This window comes from Corvus brachyrhynchos, unplaced genomic scaffold (assembly GCF_000691975.1).
Source record: "Corvus brachyrhynchos isolate BGI_N302 unplaced genomic scaffold, ASM69197v1 scaffold9, whole genome shotgun sequence".
Lineage (NCBI taxonomy): Eukaryota > Metazoa > Chordata > Aves > Passeriformes > Corvidae > Corvus > Corvus brachyrhynchos.
Window position 1 is genome coordinate 1,697,421 of NW_008240037.1, and position 17,902 is coordinate 1,715,322.

Below are 17,902 nucleotides of genomic sequence, written 5' to 3' on the forward strand. Positions count from 1 at the left end.
TTCAGCAGGGATTTTTTTTATTTACTTCATAAATGTAACTTTTTGGTTGCTTTTTTTTCCTTTTTATTAGGTATGCTTCTTTGTGGCCCTGTACTACAATGTCATTATTGGATGGAGCCTGTTTTACTTTTCCCAGTCTTTTCAGCATCCGTTACCATGGGACCAATGTCCTTTAGTTAAAAATGCATCTCATACCTGTAAGTCTGTGTTAACATAAGGTTCTTAAAAATCATATAAAATATGTAAAATTTGAGATTTTCAAACAAAAAGGAGGCAAAATACAATTCAAAAAGATATTTGTGTGCAAAAGTGTTCTAGGCGAAACTGGTTTTCTATCTTAATAAGATGTCATGTTATAATACTTGAAAAAATACAACAGAAGATTAATCTAAGACAAATACACTATATTTGGAAAGAAGCATCACTGTCAACAGCATTTTAAAGAGTAGTGAAATTAGGAGAATGCTATTTGGTGTGTTGCAGAAAAAACTTATTTCTTTTTTTCTGGTGTTGATACTGCCTTTTACACTTACTTGATGAAAAACAAAGGTGAAAGAGGAATATTTTTACATTTCAATTAGTAGGGTACTTCCTGGCACAAAGTTGTTGGCTTACTAAGAAAGGGGAAAATGGAAAACTGTAAATATCAGTGAAATGCAAGTGATAAAAGCACTGTTTTCTTTGTAAATTAATAGAAATGAGATAATCAGTCATTGGATTTTTGCTGTAATGAGATGATCTCTTATGGACATATTTTATAACAGCATGAAAAGTGCCTTATCCTTTGGATTTGTTTATCTTGTAACAGTATGCATTTTGCATTATTATTGCTATTGAAATGTGTATTATTTCTTTTTTTAATTTCTTTTTTTTCCAGATTCTAAATTTTCTTTCATTATCTTTTGTGGGTTTATTTGCCACTTGAATAAAGAACAACCAGGGACATTTGAAAAGTTGTACCTTATCACAGTGTCTTTTCCAGAGTTGCTTGCTTCAGTTATTATACAGAAATAGTCAGTACTTTTGAATGTTGACACAGTCAAATGTATTGTATTTCATAAGGTATTGTCCATTAATCAAGCAACAGTGATTGTTTATGTACTCTTATCCTGCCTAAATAAGACACAGTGTGTCCGCCCAGCTTCAGCAGAAGCCATTTGAACGAAGTTTAAAAAAAGAAAATGTTTATATTTGATAATATCTTAACATTTTAATAGATTATTTCAGTGAAGATCTGGCATCTGTGCTAGGTTTCTTAGAAATAGCATATTTTTCCATTTTTTTCCATTAATTATCTTGATTCAGGGCCTAGCTTACATATGTAGTTGATTGTCAGGTATAAATAATTTATAAAGAACTTAAGTAAATATTTTCTCTGAAGGAATCTTTCTATTTATGTGTTATATGTCTAGGTAATTTCTTAAACTCTTTGGTAACATGAGTATAACAGAATTACAGTATAATCAAAAGAATCATTTCTGGAATATACATAGCAACTTTCATTAAACGTATCTGTGTAGGAACCATTTATTTCCTTTTCTCATAACTTTGGTATCATTACGCTATTATTTTATTGTTTATAATAGTAATTAAGTCTCTTTTTATTTCAGTGTCATATCAAAGTGGACACAATCGACAATTTGTTTTACATTTGTCTTCAAATTTGTGTTCATTGCAGAGATGGTTTTCATAGTGTGCAATTCATGGTATCACATGCAGATAATGCAGTCTTATGTGTGATAAATGGAATGTATGTCTTCATTTAAGCCTGCCTACTATTTAGTTCTAAAGTGAGAAATAAATTCTGCCTTGGAGCAGGATTAACCATAATGCTGAGGAATACATTATCCCAAAAGGGTGTTTTAAAAGATATAGCCAGAAGCTTTCACTGATAGCAGTCACTTTTTCTTTTAGACAATGTCTTAAGACTATTTTTTGAGTTTAGTTTCTTAATAAATGGTGATGGCACAATTAGAAATATTTAGAAGTGGTAGAACACTGCAGTGAAATATCTCTCCTGAACCCATTCTTTACTTGCTAACATCTCTTTGACAGTTGTGGAGCCAGAGTGTGAAAAAAGTTCTGCAACCACTTATTACTGGTACAGAGAAGCACTGAATATTTCCAGCTCTCTGTCAGAGAGTGGGGGTTTAAATTGGAAGATGACTATCTGCTTGCTGGCTGCCTGGGTCATGGTATGCTTAGCCATGATCAAAGGCATTCAGTCTTCAGGCAAAGTGAGTATACTATTTACCTGCATGACATTGTTTTACTTTGAAGCATTTCAGGACATTTCTCTTCCCCAAACCCTCTGTTTACATTCATGAAATCTGTAGGAGCAGGTTAAGTGCTGTGACTCACCTCTGTATTTGTATTATCTCAAGCAGAGGAATGTTAGTAGTTAAGCATTAAAATTTTAGCAATTTTATTGGAAATGGTGCTAATTTAGTGGGAATTGAGATCTGAAGAATCATTTTACTTCTCATCAGCATAATTGTTGCATGTAACTGTTCCTCAGCTTTATTGTGCAGCATAAGTCTGTGTGTTTTGAGTGTTTAAGGAAATAGGTTTCCATGTGTACTCACAGTATGACTGCAGTGCACCTGCATATGCATGCTTCTGTCTTTAACATAGCTGCTTTCCAGGTTTCTGGATTGTTTCTTTTGACTAATCACTTACCATCCCTTTGCATCTGAGTACTGTTGTCTTCTTTCCTTTGCATGCAGCCAGCTGGATTAGCTGGTGAAAGATTTGCTAGATCTGTTGATCTCAGTGGGATTTTCAGAGGAAAAATAATTCGTTCTAATAACAAAATTCTTTGCTATTAAAAAGTTTGGCTCTGACATGGCAATTTCTGTGACATCCTTAGAGCATTTCAGTTAAAGAAAAAAGTATCAAGTTTAACTAGTGAATCATTTTACTAAACTTTATAGAATAAATTTTCTTTTCAGTGATGGGTAATGAAAGATCAGATTTGATTACTATTTTTTGTTGTTTTGACAGTAAGCATTACCTATTGATTGAATTCATTGATTATGTACTTTCTATTGATTCTTGTCCCCTTTCCTTCTGAAGACAAAATGAGTTACTATTCATGCTGCATACCTTTGCCATACCCAGCCAAAGTGCTTTTGTAAAGAGAGGCATTTCTGCCACAGTTTACTTCTGTCTTTGTTGTCATCTCATTGAAATCATACTGAATTTCCCTGGAAGTCTGGTGGTTCTTTATCAGTTAATGATAAGTACATCAGGCAGTTGTATTGTTTTTGTACAGTACAGAATTTAATTTCTTCTGCAATCATGTGATTTTGCTTTCTTCTGCAGAGACACGGGGAATGGGAAGTGTTCTGCATATTTCTTAGGACATATGATTATCAATTCAGTCATATATCCAAAGGATACTGAGTAGTGAATGAAGCTATTGAATGGAAAGTCCATGTTAAATGTCACGTTACATTTTTTCTTACCTTCTTATATTTCAGATCATGTATTTTAGTTCCCTTTTTCCATATGTGGTACTTTTATGCTTTCTGATCAGAGGACTGCTCCTTAATGGGTCAGTGGATGGAATTCGTCACATGTTCACCCCTAAGGTATGTACTTAATTTGTTTGCAGAGTGTTAAAGTTTCAGTGGCAATTTGGCCATTTATGAATGTTCTCATTTAAACTTATTGTCTTCATAGAACATTTGGCTGCTTTTCTGTTGCTTAAATTGCAAAATTGTTCTTTACCTCAGTGGCGCAATACCAAGCCCTAAAGTCCAAAGGCTCTAGGTGTTCCAAGGGTCTGTAGAGTTACCTCCCTTAGGTGAGGGTTCCCAGAGTTTTACACCTCTAGAAAGCTGAGCAACTGAGAGTGCAATTTAGAGGATTCAGGATGTTCAGAGAGCTCTAAATACTGAAAATAGAAGTGAATCTTCAATCTTGCCATTTCCTAATACTGAAATTTCTAGTTCTGGGATGTCAGTGCCTCACTTTGAACTGTCATGGCATAAATAATTATCTTGTCCCTTTTGAAAAAGAAGATTCTTTTTCTTCCCTTCTAGAAATAAACTAAAGCTGTTTACATAGTAGCCCGAAGTACAGGAGACCTGTGTTTAATAGTAAAGTAGTGTAAGCACTCTCCACTCAGCTTTCCTTACCCATTTTCTTATGATGTGACAAGATAGCAGAAGTTCTGAGCATACATTTTTTGCTGCCAGTGTTTTTACCAGCAATGTGCCTTACACAGCTTTAGATTTTCTAACTACGGAGGTGCTAAGGGATGTTATGAATCACTGTTTAGCTTGAAGGTCTAAATTCTACCCACACCTATCTCGAATGCTCACAGCTACATCTGTACTATAGGAACAGCATGTTTGAATAGTCAGAGCCATACTCAGGACTGTATAATGCTGGGCTTCATATTGTATTGTGAAATTGACTTTCCAGCAAGTCCCCTTCATAATACAGTTAAGAAGAACAGGACCATTATTTCAAAAATTGAAGCTAAATAATAAAATAATCAAAATCAATGCACATAGTGGCTAATGCCAGATGACAGGGTGTTGTCAGTTGTTTTGATTCCAGGTGTTTTGAGTCTGGAGAGCTGTCATCCTATAAAAATGACCTTTTTCAGCTCTCACATTGATGCAGTCACGTTCCACTTCACTCACTGTCACTGCTTTAGAGAGTAGTGCTTGTGCAGGAACTTGCAGGCTGCTCAGGCAAATTTGGGAAACCCGAGAAAGAGAGAAATGTAGTCCCTACTAACAAGAGAAAGTCTAAAGCAGAGGTGAAATACAGACCTCTATAAGATATAATTTGGTTTCTCGACCGCAGTGTTAATACTTTCTTTGACTGGAGAAGTACCACTAGCTACTGAGGGAAAATAAATAGAAAAACTCCCCTTGGATACCAACACCTCTTCAGTACTCACTACTTCATCTGAGTTAGACTTAAAATAAATTGCAGCTGATGCTTACTGTACAGTTATGTTATACTTAATTATACAATTGTTTCAACTGTTCAGATAAATGATATCAAACAAAAAATTGTTCTTAATTTATTCTGCCAGTTTCCAGTTCTGTATCAAAATTTAAGGTGTGATTTAAATTTGAAGTTAGGAGACCTGTATGTCACATGTATTATATGTGAATATAAACCTTAAAAAGTATTTCCATTATCATTTTTTGTACTTGAGCACTAACTTGGACTGTAGGTTCATATGAGACTACCTGAAGAAATTTAGACTACCCCACCTGTTGTTTCGTTTGCTCCACTGTGCTAGCACTTTATATGGGCAGCCATATATAAGCTATAAAAAGGAATGCTAAACCAATCTAGCATGAAAATTATTCAGGTAGATAGATGTGAGAGGGGAGGGAAAAACATCTTTTCAGCCCAATTAGCTGAGCAAATGACTACATTTGGAGCACAGATGATCTCAGCAAATTGCCGTAAGAGTTATGCCAGCATGGGAGAGGACTAGCACACATTGGTGCAGGTAGGAGAGTGCAGGACTAATGTAGAAGGGGAGTATTTCTCTGTTTGGCATGGTTGTTGAACAAAGCAGAGATTCTAAATAAGAAACTTTATGGAAAACCTAAAGAAAGGTATATGAAAAGCCCACTTAAATCAACTACTGCAATTAAAGTATAGGATTATATGAAGCTGAAGTACAGAGATACCTAGCAGCAAATCAATTGCAAGTTTATTTTGGAAGTCTGGGCCATGTGTATTGACGAACGCATTGCTTTTGATGGTACCAAATGATACATTGTAGAAAGCGAGAAGTGTTTTGATATTTCAAGCATTTATGGATTTGGTACAGTTAAGAATGTTCCTCGATCTCCCTCTGGTGGGAAAGCTGTGGCATGACCATGTGATACAGAGGTTGACCTGCGTGCAATAGCTACTTGTGCATTGTAATTATAATCAAAATTGTGAGTCAGGAATAAATTTATTGTCATAAACACCTTTGCTTTTCCCAATTACATTGTATTTCAGCTATATATTAGTGAATAAAGAAGCTCTCTGCTACTTATCTGTAATAAATATTCTACCTTCATGGGAAACTGACATTTTATTCAAAATGTTATAACAATGGCAGATTTATTTCTTCTCAGCGTAAGACAGTCAGTCTAATAATGCTTGCATCTTTGCTGATGCTTTTTTGTTTTAATTTTATGAATAAACCTAGGGCTTAAAAAAAATAAAAATTACATTCTTTAATGGAGGCCCTGAATCAGCTTCAGAAAATCTAATGTTTAAATTTGACATGTACTTCCTTACTTCTTTTTTGTGATTCAGTATCTAGAAGAATTTGAGCTAGACAGATGATGACTCATAACTTTGTAACAAAGTTATTTTTTTGAAGGCGCAATACAGTTCAATTTTTTGATAAAAGGCATAGCTGCCCCTGAAATACATGACCTATTTAACATAGGCTTAAGTTCAAGGCATCTGACTTTAGAGATTTGATTCATGGACTATACAGCTTGTGGTGGCCAGCGTTCATATCATATATGTCATTTTGCTTTACATATTTGCATGTAATAGAATTCCATATAAGCATGTATATCTCATGTTCACCTTTTTTGTTTGTTTTAAAAGTAACAACAAAGCAGCTTTAATCATACTCATTGCATTTATTAAGAGGGTTGGTCAATCTAAAAGACATCTTAAGTCTAACAGAAGTCAGTACATATACTGTAAATAAAAGATAGTTAATACTGTAAAAAAAAAAAGTTCTCTTATTTCTCAGCATAACTAGCTACTATTTCAGTTACATAGCTCCAGTAGTGTCTTATTGTTGGGAACATACTGTATAGCAAGCATGTTTCTCTTTGATGTTTAGATAATATAAAATACATAGAAATTCTGGCCCATAAGTTTGCCAACTTCAGGTGTCGTATTCAGCTTTCATTTTATCATAATGAAAATACATTTGTGGTGGAGTATTAGGGTTTTATGATGTAGGGTTTTTTCTGTTGTTTTTTCATATAATAGAAATGCAATTTATAGCTGACATATATTATATCTAATTTCAAACAGCTTGAAATAATGCTGGAGCCCAAGGTCTGGAGAGAAGCTGCTACTCAGGTGTTCTTTGCCTTAGGGCTTGGATTTGGTGGAGTCATTGCCTTTTCAAGCTACAACAAGAGAGACAACAACTGCCATTTTGATGCTGTACTGGTGTCCTTCATCAATTTTTTCACTTCTGTGCTGGCAACTTTGGTGGTGTTTGCAGTGCTGGGCTTCAAAGCTAATATCATAAATGAAAAATGTGTTATCCAGTACGAATATCTGTTTATTTTTTTAAATTATTTTTATGCTTTATTTTATTTCTGAGCTAACACAGATCACTGACTTTGATCTCTCTGTTTTATTGTGTTTTACAGAAATTCAGAGAAGATTTTAAAACTTTTGAAAATGGGCAATCTCAGCCAGGATATGATCCCACATCATATCAATTTCTCAAGCATTACAGCAGAAGATTATAATTTAGTTTATGACATTATACAGAAAGTTAAAGAAGAAGAGTTTGATTCTCTTGGTCTGAAATCTTGTCAAATAGAAGATGAACTTGACAAGGTAATGTCATTCAGTCTTGAATACAGAGATTATGAACAGATGGGTATTTGTAAGCCTGAAACAAGTTGTACTGTGAAGTGTACCTGTGTACACAGAGTATCAGTGCAGCATACCTGTGAGCCGTGCACCTATAAAGACCTGGATGAAAACATGGTTGCATTCCAGCTCACTTGAGGACTTTTGGGTCTGGTGTCTTAACATAGTCTTCACTGATTTATAATATATTTTGATCATTATATCACTCTTCTCAGGAGGTGATAAGTTTTTAAAGCTCTGTTTTTTAGAAGAATTGAGCATGATGGTTTTTCCAAAGACTAAACAGAGGTGTTACCTATTCATTATCTCAGATTGCAATATATTCTAATGCTAAGATACAATTATTAGATAAAAATACTACTTTGCTGAAAGTAAAAAATTATTCTTTACTTATTAGGTAGTTGTTTAATGAGTATCATCCTGTTTTGAAATGTTACAGTAAATGAAATATATAGCAGAAATTATAGCTTTAGGGAGTCAATTGTAGATTGAAACACTGACTTCTATATAGTTGCACCAGGATCTGAAGATAAAATATAAAATTGGTGACTTAGACTTCAAAAGTTTCTACACTATTCCCACTGTTTAAATTTGAAACAAAAGTATAGAAATTAAATCCTGTGTATGCTTACTGGAGAAAACAGAGTATATTTTGTACTAGTCCTGTATAGTAGCTCTCATGCAAAATTATCAGTGAAAGAGAGAAGGAAGTTCTGATTGGACATGAGAGGAAAATTTTTCGTAATGAGAGCAATCAGCCATTGGACTAATCTCTCTGTGGAATGGATGGTTTCCACAACACTGGACACTTAAGATTCAGCTGTACAGGGTGCTAGGCCATCATTCTAGACTGGTTTTGCCAAGAAAGTTTGGACCAGATGATCCTTGAGACACCTTCAAACCTAGTAATCTGTGATTATGTGAAAGAATTGTGTTAATGTCAATCAGCTAATAAATTCTCATGTTTCAGTAAATCGTATTAATTGGAAGAATTGCATATTAGATAGCAACTTCCCACTCTGCCTTCAAGATGTAATCAGTGACACTGCATGAACACGAAGTCAGACTTGTCAGGCTGTCACACTACCAAAAAAAATTAAAAACAAATTCATGAATAATGACAGAATGTTTTTTTTCTCATTGACAGGCAGTTCAAGGAACTGGTTTAGCTTTTATTGCATTTACAGAAGCAATGACCCACTTCCCTGCTTCTCCCTTCTGGTCAGTTATGTTCTTTCTCATGTTAGTAAATTTGGGACTTGGAAGTATGTTTGGAACCATAGAAGGCATTATCACACCCATTGTTGATACCTTCAAAGTCAGGAAAGAAATTCTTACTGGTGAGTTACACAAACTTTCTTTTCTCCATAGAGCAGTAAGCTGAATTTTTTTGACAGTATGAATTCTTTTTTTTATTTCTTTTTCTTTTTTTTGACATGAAAGTTTACAGAGTATTTTACAGAGCAGTAAATCACTGCATTCCAGACTGTACTTCTATGCACAGGCACATTAATATCTGCCAGTAAAACCTTTTCCGGAATGTTATAGTAGCATAAACACTCTAAAACTTAAATTTTAATGGAGGACTAATTTCTGTTACAAGTTTCTGTATGGTCAGTCCTTTTGGGCTCTTCTGGAATACTTTCTATTCCAGCCTGTGTCACACATTGGAGAAACAAAGCAAAAGGAAAGAATGAAAATACATTGCAAATTACTACAAATTATTCTTAAGTAGGCCAAACGAAATCCTAATTTATGATGAAATTTTTATTATGCTAAAATCCGTACAGTTACTCTCTAGAGAAACATATTTTTCCCTGTTAAATGTTTATAAAGTCTTAAACAAGATGTCTAGTTGTTTTATTTGGGGTTTTTTTATTACTTAAATGCCCAAAGTTAATTGAGGTATGGCATGTTTATGTAGTTCTGACTTGTAGGGATTTCTCTTTTTTATATAAAACACCAGCAAAAGTGTGAAAGTTAGGTTTCTGAAAACCTTCAGGACAGCTGCAAAGGACATGATGTGTTATGCACAAATTCAGATTTCATATTAATGCCTGTGAAAAGTGGGATAGAAAATAAAAAAAACATTAAAAAGGTGCTTTAATATTATCTAATTCTATGAAGGAAATAATGAACTCTGTGAGAGAAACAATAATGCATTTTATAAGAGTTAACCCCTAATGCAGCAGAGCACTTCTTTTTTTCCCAACTGCTTTCCTTACCTTTCTTAGATAATATTTGAATATAATATTAGAATATACCTTTTTTAGTAATATTTGATTGACTAGAAAAATCAAATTCTTCAGAAAGATAAATCAGCTGATTTTTTGGAAGTCCTGAATTGGTGGTCTTTTGGGGTTTTTTTTATAATAAGGTATTAAATTATTGCTGCAAGAGTTAGAAATTAGCTGTTCTTCCTAAGTATGTATGCAAATACCATGATACATAGTCATTACACAGGAGTAATGGAGCATTTTACAGTAATTCCTTGTTACTCTGTTTGACCAAAAAAAAATTAAGATAAAGGAATATTCAAGAACTGCCTTTCTCTTGTAATTTTTTAAAGTGGTATGCATGCATGATTTTAGCTAAACTCAGTTGTACTCAAAAGATTAAAAACACTTTATCAAGTTGTATAATTAACTTACAGGAATGAAATATCTGGATCATTTTTCATGCAGTATTGGCGGCATTTAACAAGAATTATGGCTGCAATAGGTTTTGTGCTTACAGGACAAAAATCTCCTACATTTACAATTTAGAATTGTAAGCACTTTTGCAACTCTTTGGTTCCAGTTAACTCCCTTTTGAGTTCAGGGGAACCAGCTCAAATAGTTAAAGTTATTTTGTGTTCAACAACATTGTGCAGAGAGGTGTAAAGTTCAGACAGTCATTCCAGTAACAGTTCCCACAAGGTTCAAAAAAGTGATAAGTCTTCTACCACAGTATTTGTAACAGTGTCATTGTCTTACTTTCAGTACTATAATCAGCAATAATTGATTATCTTGGATTCATCCAATGGGTGTATTCTATAAAGATATTTTATATTTTGACCCAGGTAATTTTCACCTAATTTTGGAGTACTTAGGTGCATCCTTAGCCTAAGTTCCCTGTGAGAAAAAAAAAAGGGCACTTTAACTGGAAGAATCAGTCTTACTGATGCTTAGCCTAAAATTGATTTCACAATTTATTGAAAATTGACTTAATTTATGTCTACTTAAGCATTAAGTCCTGTTACTGACAAATTTAGTTGGAGAAAATTATATTGAGATCCATTACACAGGATCAACCTTTCCAGAAATACATTTTGGGTTGTTCCTAAAGAAGGGACAGAAATGTTGCTTAATGTACAAATACATTTAGACAGATCCTAATAGGATTTCATGCAGGGAATTATGTTTTAGGGGAAGTCTATGAAACTTCTTCATTTTATTTTTTTCCCTTTGTTTTCACTTCTAAGTTCTGTTCACTTCTGAATTCCAAATAGTGAACTGGTGACCAGTTAACATGATGTATGATGTTTTCCCCACCAGTTGATTTTACCCTTGCATTCACATTACATTTATTATTACAGAAATAGTCACTTGATTAATCTCTGCTGCTTAATCAGGACTGCTGTAATATGGAAATTCTAGTAATTCTAATTTCATAACTTTTCCATTTTGTAGGAAAGAGGTGGGATTCCTAATATTCTTAGAATTGAGACCACCTAAAAAGTAAAATGTTATCGATGTTACTTATATGAAATAATGCGTTAGTTCCTCTTTGTCTGGGAACTTTGTTGTAGTTATTGCTCACATTGCTGTCCTTTATTCCAGTCATCTGCTGCTTGGTAGCATTTTTTATTGGCCTGATCTTTGTGCAGCGCTCTGGAAATTATTTTGTGACAATGTTTGATGACTACTCAGCTACTCTGCCCCTGCTTATCGTGGTCATTTTGGAGAATGTTGCAGTCATACGAATTTATGGAATAGACAAGTAAGTGAAGGAAATGTATCTCCCTGTCCTTATCAACACTATTCATTACAATAATTATTACTGTTTTAATTATCCTGTATGAAGCATGCTCAATATACACAGAAATACAAGTAAGTAGAAAGCGTGTCAATCTGGTCAAGAATCTAGTCTGTTACTAGGAGCAGGATTGGAGCAAGATACACTACATCAGGACAGTGTACTGAAACCCAGAGAATGAGTATAACAGGTCCAAAAAGAGGAGAATACTGTAAAAGAAACAAAATTAGAGAATTAGAAAGGAGAATGGATATGAAAGTATAGGGAATTTGTAGCAACAAAGACATAAAGATTTCAAGAATAACCATGGTCTAATCAGCAGATGAGTGTGAGTATTTCAATGCAGTGTTCTAGGCAGGCTGAGAAAGGAACAAAGCAAACTCTAATGGAAGTAAAAAGAAAAAATTTCTATTTATGAACTAAATTTAGTTTGGGGTGTTGTAGCAATTGTTCTTTGCATCAGTTGTGAGAGGAGATGATAGCAAAACAGGGTCAAAGCTTATTTGGAATTGACAGTTGACAATGACGTAAAGTGACGTATTGGTGATGGGTGAAGAGGAGTGGCTATAAGTCCCTCTTGCTTTTTTCCTTTTTTTTTTTTTTTTTTGTTTAATTCATTTTATAACCAAAATCAGCAGAATGTGTTCAGTAAACGAGATCAGTATGTGCCACACTTAAGGAGTAGAAGAGTTTGGATCAAAAATAACTCATGCCCTCTGCAGGTCAAACAGAGCCTGCTGTACTAACATGCTGAAGTAGTTAAAGCATCTGTGATTCCTTTGCATGGAGAAAAAGTGTGACATAGAATGGGTGTGGTTTCAATTGACTTTTCACTTGTTTGATCTGAGTAATCAGCCAATCCTTTGTCACAATGAAACAAAACTATAAGAAGAAAATTTAGTTTTATAGTTTCCAGACATTGTTTTTGGTCTGTGCAGGTAGTGCTTGGCCTACTTGCTCATTAAGGGAGAATTCCAACTTGGACCACATATATAATCCTACAATTGATCACTTAGATATAAAAACACCATGTAGATTATTTTACACATGCAACCAAAAGATAAAACAGATGACCTGGTTATAAGGTTGGTGATGTCCGAGCTCCACTGTGAATGGAGGTAGTCATGCCAAACGTTAGCAGCTTCCTGTGAGGAAGTTGATGTTTAGGCATAGCTGAAATATTGTAATCCTTTACTTACGATTCACAGTGCAGGCCATTCATGTTTTCAGAAGGGATTCTGACAGGATACAGTGAAAAGTTAACAGCTAAAGTTCTCATTCGTAATGACCACCCAAGTACTCCCTCTGGAGTACTCCTGATATTTCTTCTGATGTATGTTTCTCCAGAATATCCTTCAGGAACCTAGCAATTCAGTTTGCAAAAACTGTCAGGATCAACAGCCTCAGGTTGCCATTGGCTGTGATAGTACCAAGGGTTCCTTGTAGATGAAATTCCATATAAATGTCTTATTAGATAAAAAGTCTTTGATAAGATAGTAGTAAACCAAAGCATAGCATCCAAAGGGATAAAAAAAAGGTAACGTGGGAATCTCTGTAGCCAAGAAGGAAAATCTCCTCCTCTGGGATCAGTGCTATAAGGCACTTGAGCCTAAAGGAGACTTTTAGAAGAGGATTAGTAGGATGGAGACAATGGAAGACTTTGAAGTAAAGATAAGATTCGTGTTCAACTGGAAGAAGAACTGGAGATCTCAGAAAGAAAACGCTATCTATAGAGGGCACAATCCATTTGTAAATCCAGCTTCTTTTTTAATGATGTGTTTTATTTCACTGTCAACAAACAATAGAATGCCTCAAGCGGTGCAGTTATTTTTTTTTTTCTGAGAGTTTACATGGCAGAAGCTTCACATGTGTAACTGCTTTGAAAACGTACTTACTGGTCTAAGAGCTTTTTTGAGATGCACATTTCAAAAGGGAGTGGGACCACAAGGGAGTTAAAACAATCATTGCTTGTGCACACTCCAAAAGAATTATTTCTGAAAGCATTCTGTGTTTCTACTGGCTCTGGAACTTCATCATGAGAACAAAAATAGGAGTTTTGTTCATGTCATAACTTAAAATTTTGAGGAACAAGGAGGCAGTTTTATAGCTTGGCGAAGTTTCATTTCAGCAGCTTATATGATGCAAACCATAGCTTATGCATAAAGTTGGTTTTTTAGACTGCAGCACATGTGTGGGTTCAAAATTAATATTGCACAATCTGTAAGATGTGCTGGTAAACAACCCAGCAGTCAATACAAGAAAATGTAAGAAGGAATATAAATGAAAAGTGAGTTTAAATATCTTCAGCACAGTCCAGCAAGCAGCTTACTAAGTCACTGCACTGTGCAGCGATTCCTTTTGTTCATCTGGTCTGAGCTAGTAGTATGAACTCTATTTTTCAGCCCATCAGTAGCTTAAAGTACAGCTATTTCTATATATGCATTTTTCCAGTGTGTTGATTCCCTCAAGTTAGGTGCTGTCGACTATAGCGCTGAAAATCTCAGTGTGTGCATTAACAATAACCTTTTAATCCCTTCACAGATTTATGGAGGACCTGAAGGATATGCTGGGTTTTTCTCCAAGCCAGTATTACTACTACATGTGGAAGTATGTTTCACCATTTGTATTGACATGTTTGCTGGTAGCTAGCATTGTCCAAATGGGATTAAGTCCTCCTGGTTACAATGCTTGGATTGAAGATACGGTATGTATATAGTATGTATGTGTATATGTAGGGTTTGTATGTATATATAATACCATCATCATCATAGTGATCATATCTGAAGCATTTGAGACGTACATGAACAGACAAAAAAATCTCAATTAGAAATTAAAATCAGTATAAATAATGACATGGTTGCTTTTATCTCAGGTTGCTTTGACGTAAAACCAACAATTTTTTAATTTTAGAGTAGTTCTGCTTTAAAATATAATTGATTGACACAAACCTTTATGCCTTGGGTGACTTTTAGTTTGTTGATGTATGATGAAGAAACTCTTAATGTTGGGAGAGGTTGTTTATGTTCATGAAGTCTTATTTTACTGAAGAAAACAGGTGATAACCGCATAAGTCATTTCAGATATCACATCAGACTTTTCATGTGGAATTAAATATTGAAATTTAGCTATGTCATAATTTTTTTCACTTTTGGAACACATATCCCAGTGTAGGTAGCAGCTGTATTAAAACCTGCCTCTGGTAAGAACTTGTCAGGCTGAGCAGCAAGGCAGTTCTGAGCATTGGCTTCAAAGAGATTCAGTCAAGGTAAATTGGAAGAGTTCTGCTAATTGTAGGCTCATCAGCCCTCAGCTGTTTCTGTGGGCTTTTTATGCAAAATGGAGAGAGAGAAAATGTCAGAGAAATTAATCTCGGGAAACTTGTCCAAATTCGCCAGGGGTGAAGTCACAACAAAGACAGGTAAAGGGTAAATACAGGTGGTTGGCTTTCCTATAGGTAGACAGTATGCCTGCCTCTATCCAGACAGCTACATGATTCTCAGAAAAATGCTCTTGTTACATATGATTCTTGCCCTCAAAAATTAGAAGGAGAAATACCTTAGAATACCAAACACGCCATTCCTTTCCACATAAAAATTAGGTGAGCGGAGCCTGTTGGCCAGTGATGCATGGATGCCGTAGAGGTGTGGGGTGTAGTCAGTGCCCCAGTAAATGCATTATAGTTTACATGAAGTTTATGCAAAGTGCAATAACTGAGATGGTCCCTGTCTAGACCACCTGTTAGCCTACAGAACAAGGGCTAATTTTCCAGGCATAGTTACAGATACCATTGCACACTTGTCTGTTCCGGACATCCTTGGATCTATGGTCATCCATGGATCAGGGCACAACTACAGAGAAATGTAACAAAGCCTAAAGTGAAAATCTTGATTTGTGTGCTGCTAAAATGCTCTGAACATCTCAGAAACTGTTCAGTGGTGTTTTAGTCCTGCTCACTGGCAGAAAGATAGCAATCCTACATCTCCATGACTTCAAATTTGAGATCTGTAGTGGTGCCCACAGTGTGGGTGCAGGGTGACAAAAAGGTGAGTATATGCTTGAAAACCACAGACCTCAGTGAAGACTGCAGGTTTTTCTTATTTTTCTGGTAAAGATGTATTAATAGTTTTTCTGTTGTGTTTCTCAGGCAATGGAAGAGTTCCACAGCTATCCAACATGGGCAATGATCGTCTGTATATCTTTGATGGTGTTGGCCCTACTGCCAGTCCCAATAGTCTTCATGGTGCGCCGTTGCAACCTTATCGATGACAGTTCTGGTAGTTTGGCATCTGTATCCTACAAAAGAGGTCGGATAATAAAGGAACCTGTTAATCTGGAGGGAGATAATACAAGTCTGATTCACGGGAAGAGTCCAAGTGAAGTGCCGTCTCCAAATTTTGGCAAAAACATATATCGAAAACAGTCTGGATCACCGACTCTGGACACTGCTCCAAATGGACGTTATGGTATTGGGTACCTGATGGCAGATATGCCTGACATGCCAGAGTCTGATTTGTAACTACAGGGAAAAAAAGTGCTGTTTGTTTCTCTCACTGATCACAGCCCTGCTATGAGAAGTGCTCAGCTTCACTTACTAGGGTGCGATCTCAGGTGCTTCATAGTGACAGTCTTTAAAAAGTTACGACTGTACGTACTGGTTGAGAAAACTCCCTTTGGATTAATTCTCTTGAGTTTTTATTTGCACTGAAGGAAATGCATTCGAATTCAATGGCAGTCTACATCTGCCAGCACAGCCAAGAATTTGATTTTTTAATTAATTTCTCAATTCAAAGCTTTCTATTTCTGGAGCACAGGTCTCACTCAAATGATAAAATATTTCTGAGGTTATATCACTGAAAATCCTTTTTTTTCTGCTGAATTTCAGGTTGACTCCCAAGTCTTAGTGGTGAGCTCAGTAGTAGTTCACTAAACCCATGTTTATGTAAACACCTGTATTATACCTTATGTAGATATGCTGTACTTATTTTATTAGCACTGATAATTACTTAGGCTATTAGCTGAGTAAAAGACAAACCTGCAAACTATTTTCTTATGTAATAGCTGTATAGAGCAATAGTATTAGAAAATCAAGGAGTAGACTTATAGGAAGGCGATCAAAGATGCCCTGTTCACTGGGGACTGCATAAACTGTGGCTGTACATTTTGTGTAAAATACTTGCTTTTTCAGTGTGAAAACAATGTTAGAGTGAGTCACTCCAAGAATCTTAAGGATTGTGCAGATTCTGCATTTTTTTCTATGCTGTGTGCCTAAAAAAGACCTTGATATTTATTGTGGTTACAAGATTACATATATATTATATTTATATAATATACTTGTAATGTAAATATGTATATTATTCTGTATGTAATAGTTTCAAAAGCTGAAGCAAGATGGCTTTTTTAATTAGTCTCCTTCAGTTTTGCTTCTGTTTTATGCAGATAATTTTTTTCAGTCAGTAACTGTTAAGAACTGTATGGCATTACATTTTAACCTACAAATAAAGAGATTGATAAGGTATTTCTCTGTGATATCCTAATACACTTATTATAACACAGCCTGCTTTTTCCTCATCTGGACTATCTGAAAGAATGACATTTACCAGATGAATACAGATGCTAAAAGAACTTGAAAACAAAAAATCAGTCATCTTAATAAACTATTAGACAGGGCCATTTACTGTGAATACAGGGGCTGATGTAGCACTGTAAACTGTCAGGATACTCTGGAAGCTGGTATGTGATCTACTCCTTGCCTTAAAGTGTTTTAAAATTAGGCATAAATTCTGACTTTGCTACCCCTAATAAGCAAGGAGCAGAACCCACTTACATTGTCCCAGCATCAAAGAACCAGATTAATTCATCAATGCAGGTCTCTGAAGCTCAAGAGTCTGTGTCAAGAGTACAGTTTTGAGCATGTCAGTGTGGAAAAGCTATGTCAGATAAATGGAAAGGCGCAAAATTTTAAACCAAAGCACTTAAGCAACTTGATAAAATTCCTTATGGATAACTCTTTTGTCACAGGAGAATAATCCCAGATAATTTCTACTTCTGAGAGCTTTTGAAATAATTTCCATGGTCTGAAAGTTGAACTAGTAGCATTAGTTGGCAAAAAGCTATATTTAATTATCAAGCTTATTTTACATGTGTTAGAAATTGTACACATAAAAAAGCATGTAAAGCAGTCCTCTACAGTGCACATATTCAAACATATGGGGTAGAGCTGGCATAATTTAAGCAGGTTTTTCTTTGATGTATTGGTGATATTAGCATGTATGTA

At 35.1% G+C, this 17,902-nt stretch overlaps 1 protein-coding gene across 1 annotated transcript in view; it reads left to right on the plus strand.

Moving 5' to 3' along the window:
- Nucleotides 1-17,143, plus strand: part of SLC6A15 (solute carrier family 6 member 15) — a 30,135-nt gene extending 12,992 nt beyond the window's left edge. Inside the window, exons 4-12 of the mRNA XM_008641115.2 lie at nucleotides 71-197; nucleotides 2,056-2,237; nucleotides 3,483-3,593; nucleotides 7,036-7,277; nucleotides 7,383-7,575; nucleotides 8,759-8,951; nucleotides 11,433-11,592; nucleotides 14,170-14,332; nucleotides 15,773-17,143. Coding sequence (XP_008639337.1) covers nucleotides 71-197; nucleotides 2,056-2,237; nucleotides 3,483-3,593; nucleotides 7,036-7,277; nucleotides 7,383-7,575; nucleotides 8,759-8,951; nucleotides 11,433-11,592; nucleotides 14,170-14,332; nucleotides 15,773-16,144 — 1,743 coding nt within the window. The 3' untranslated portion in view covers nucleotides 16,145-17,143. The remainder of the gene's footprint in view (nucleotides 1-70; nucleotides 198-2,055; nucleotides 2,238-3,482; nucleotides 3,594-7,035; nucleotides 7,278-7,382; nucleotides 7,576-8,758; nucleotides 8,952-11,432; nucleotides 11,593-14,169; nucleotides 14,333-15,772) is intronic.
- The last annotated feature ends 759 nt before the right edge of the window (nucleotides 17,144-17,902 follow it).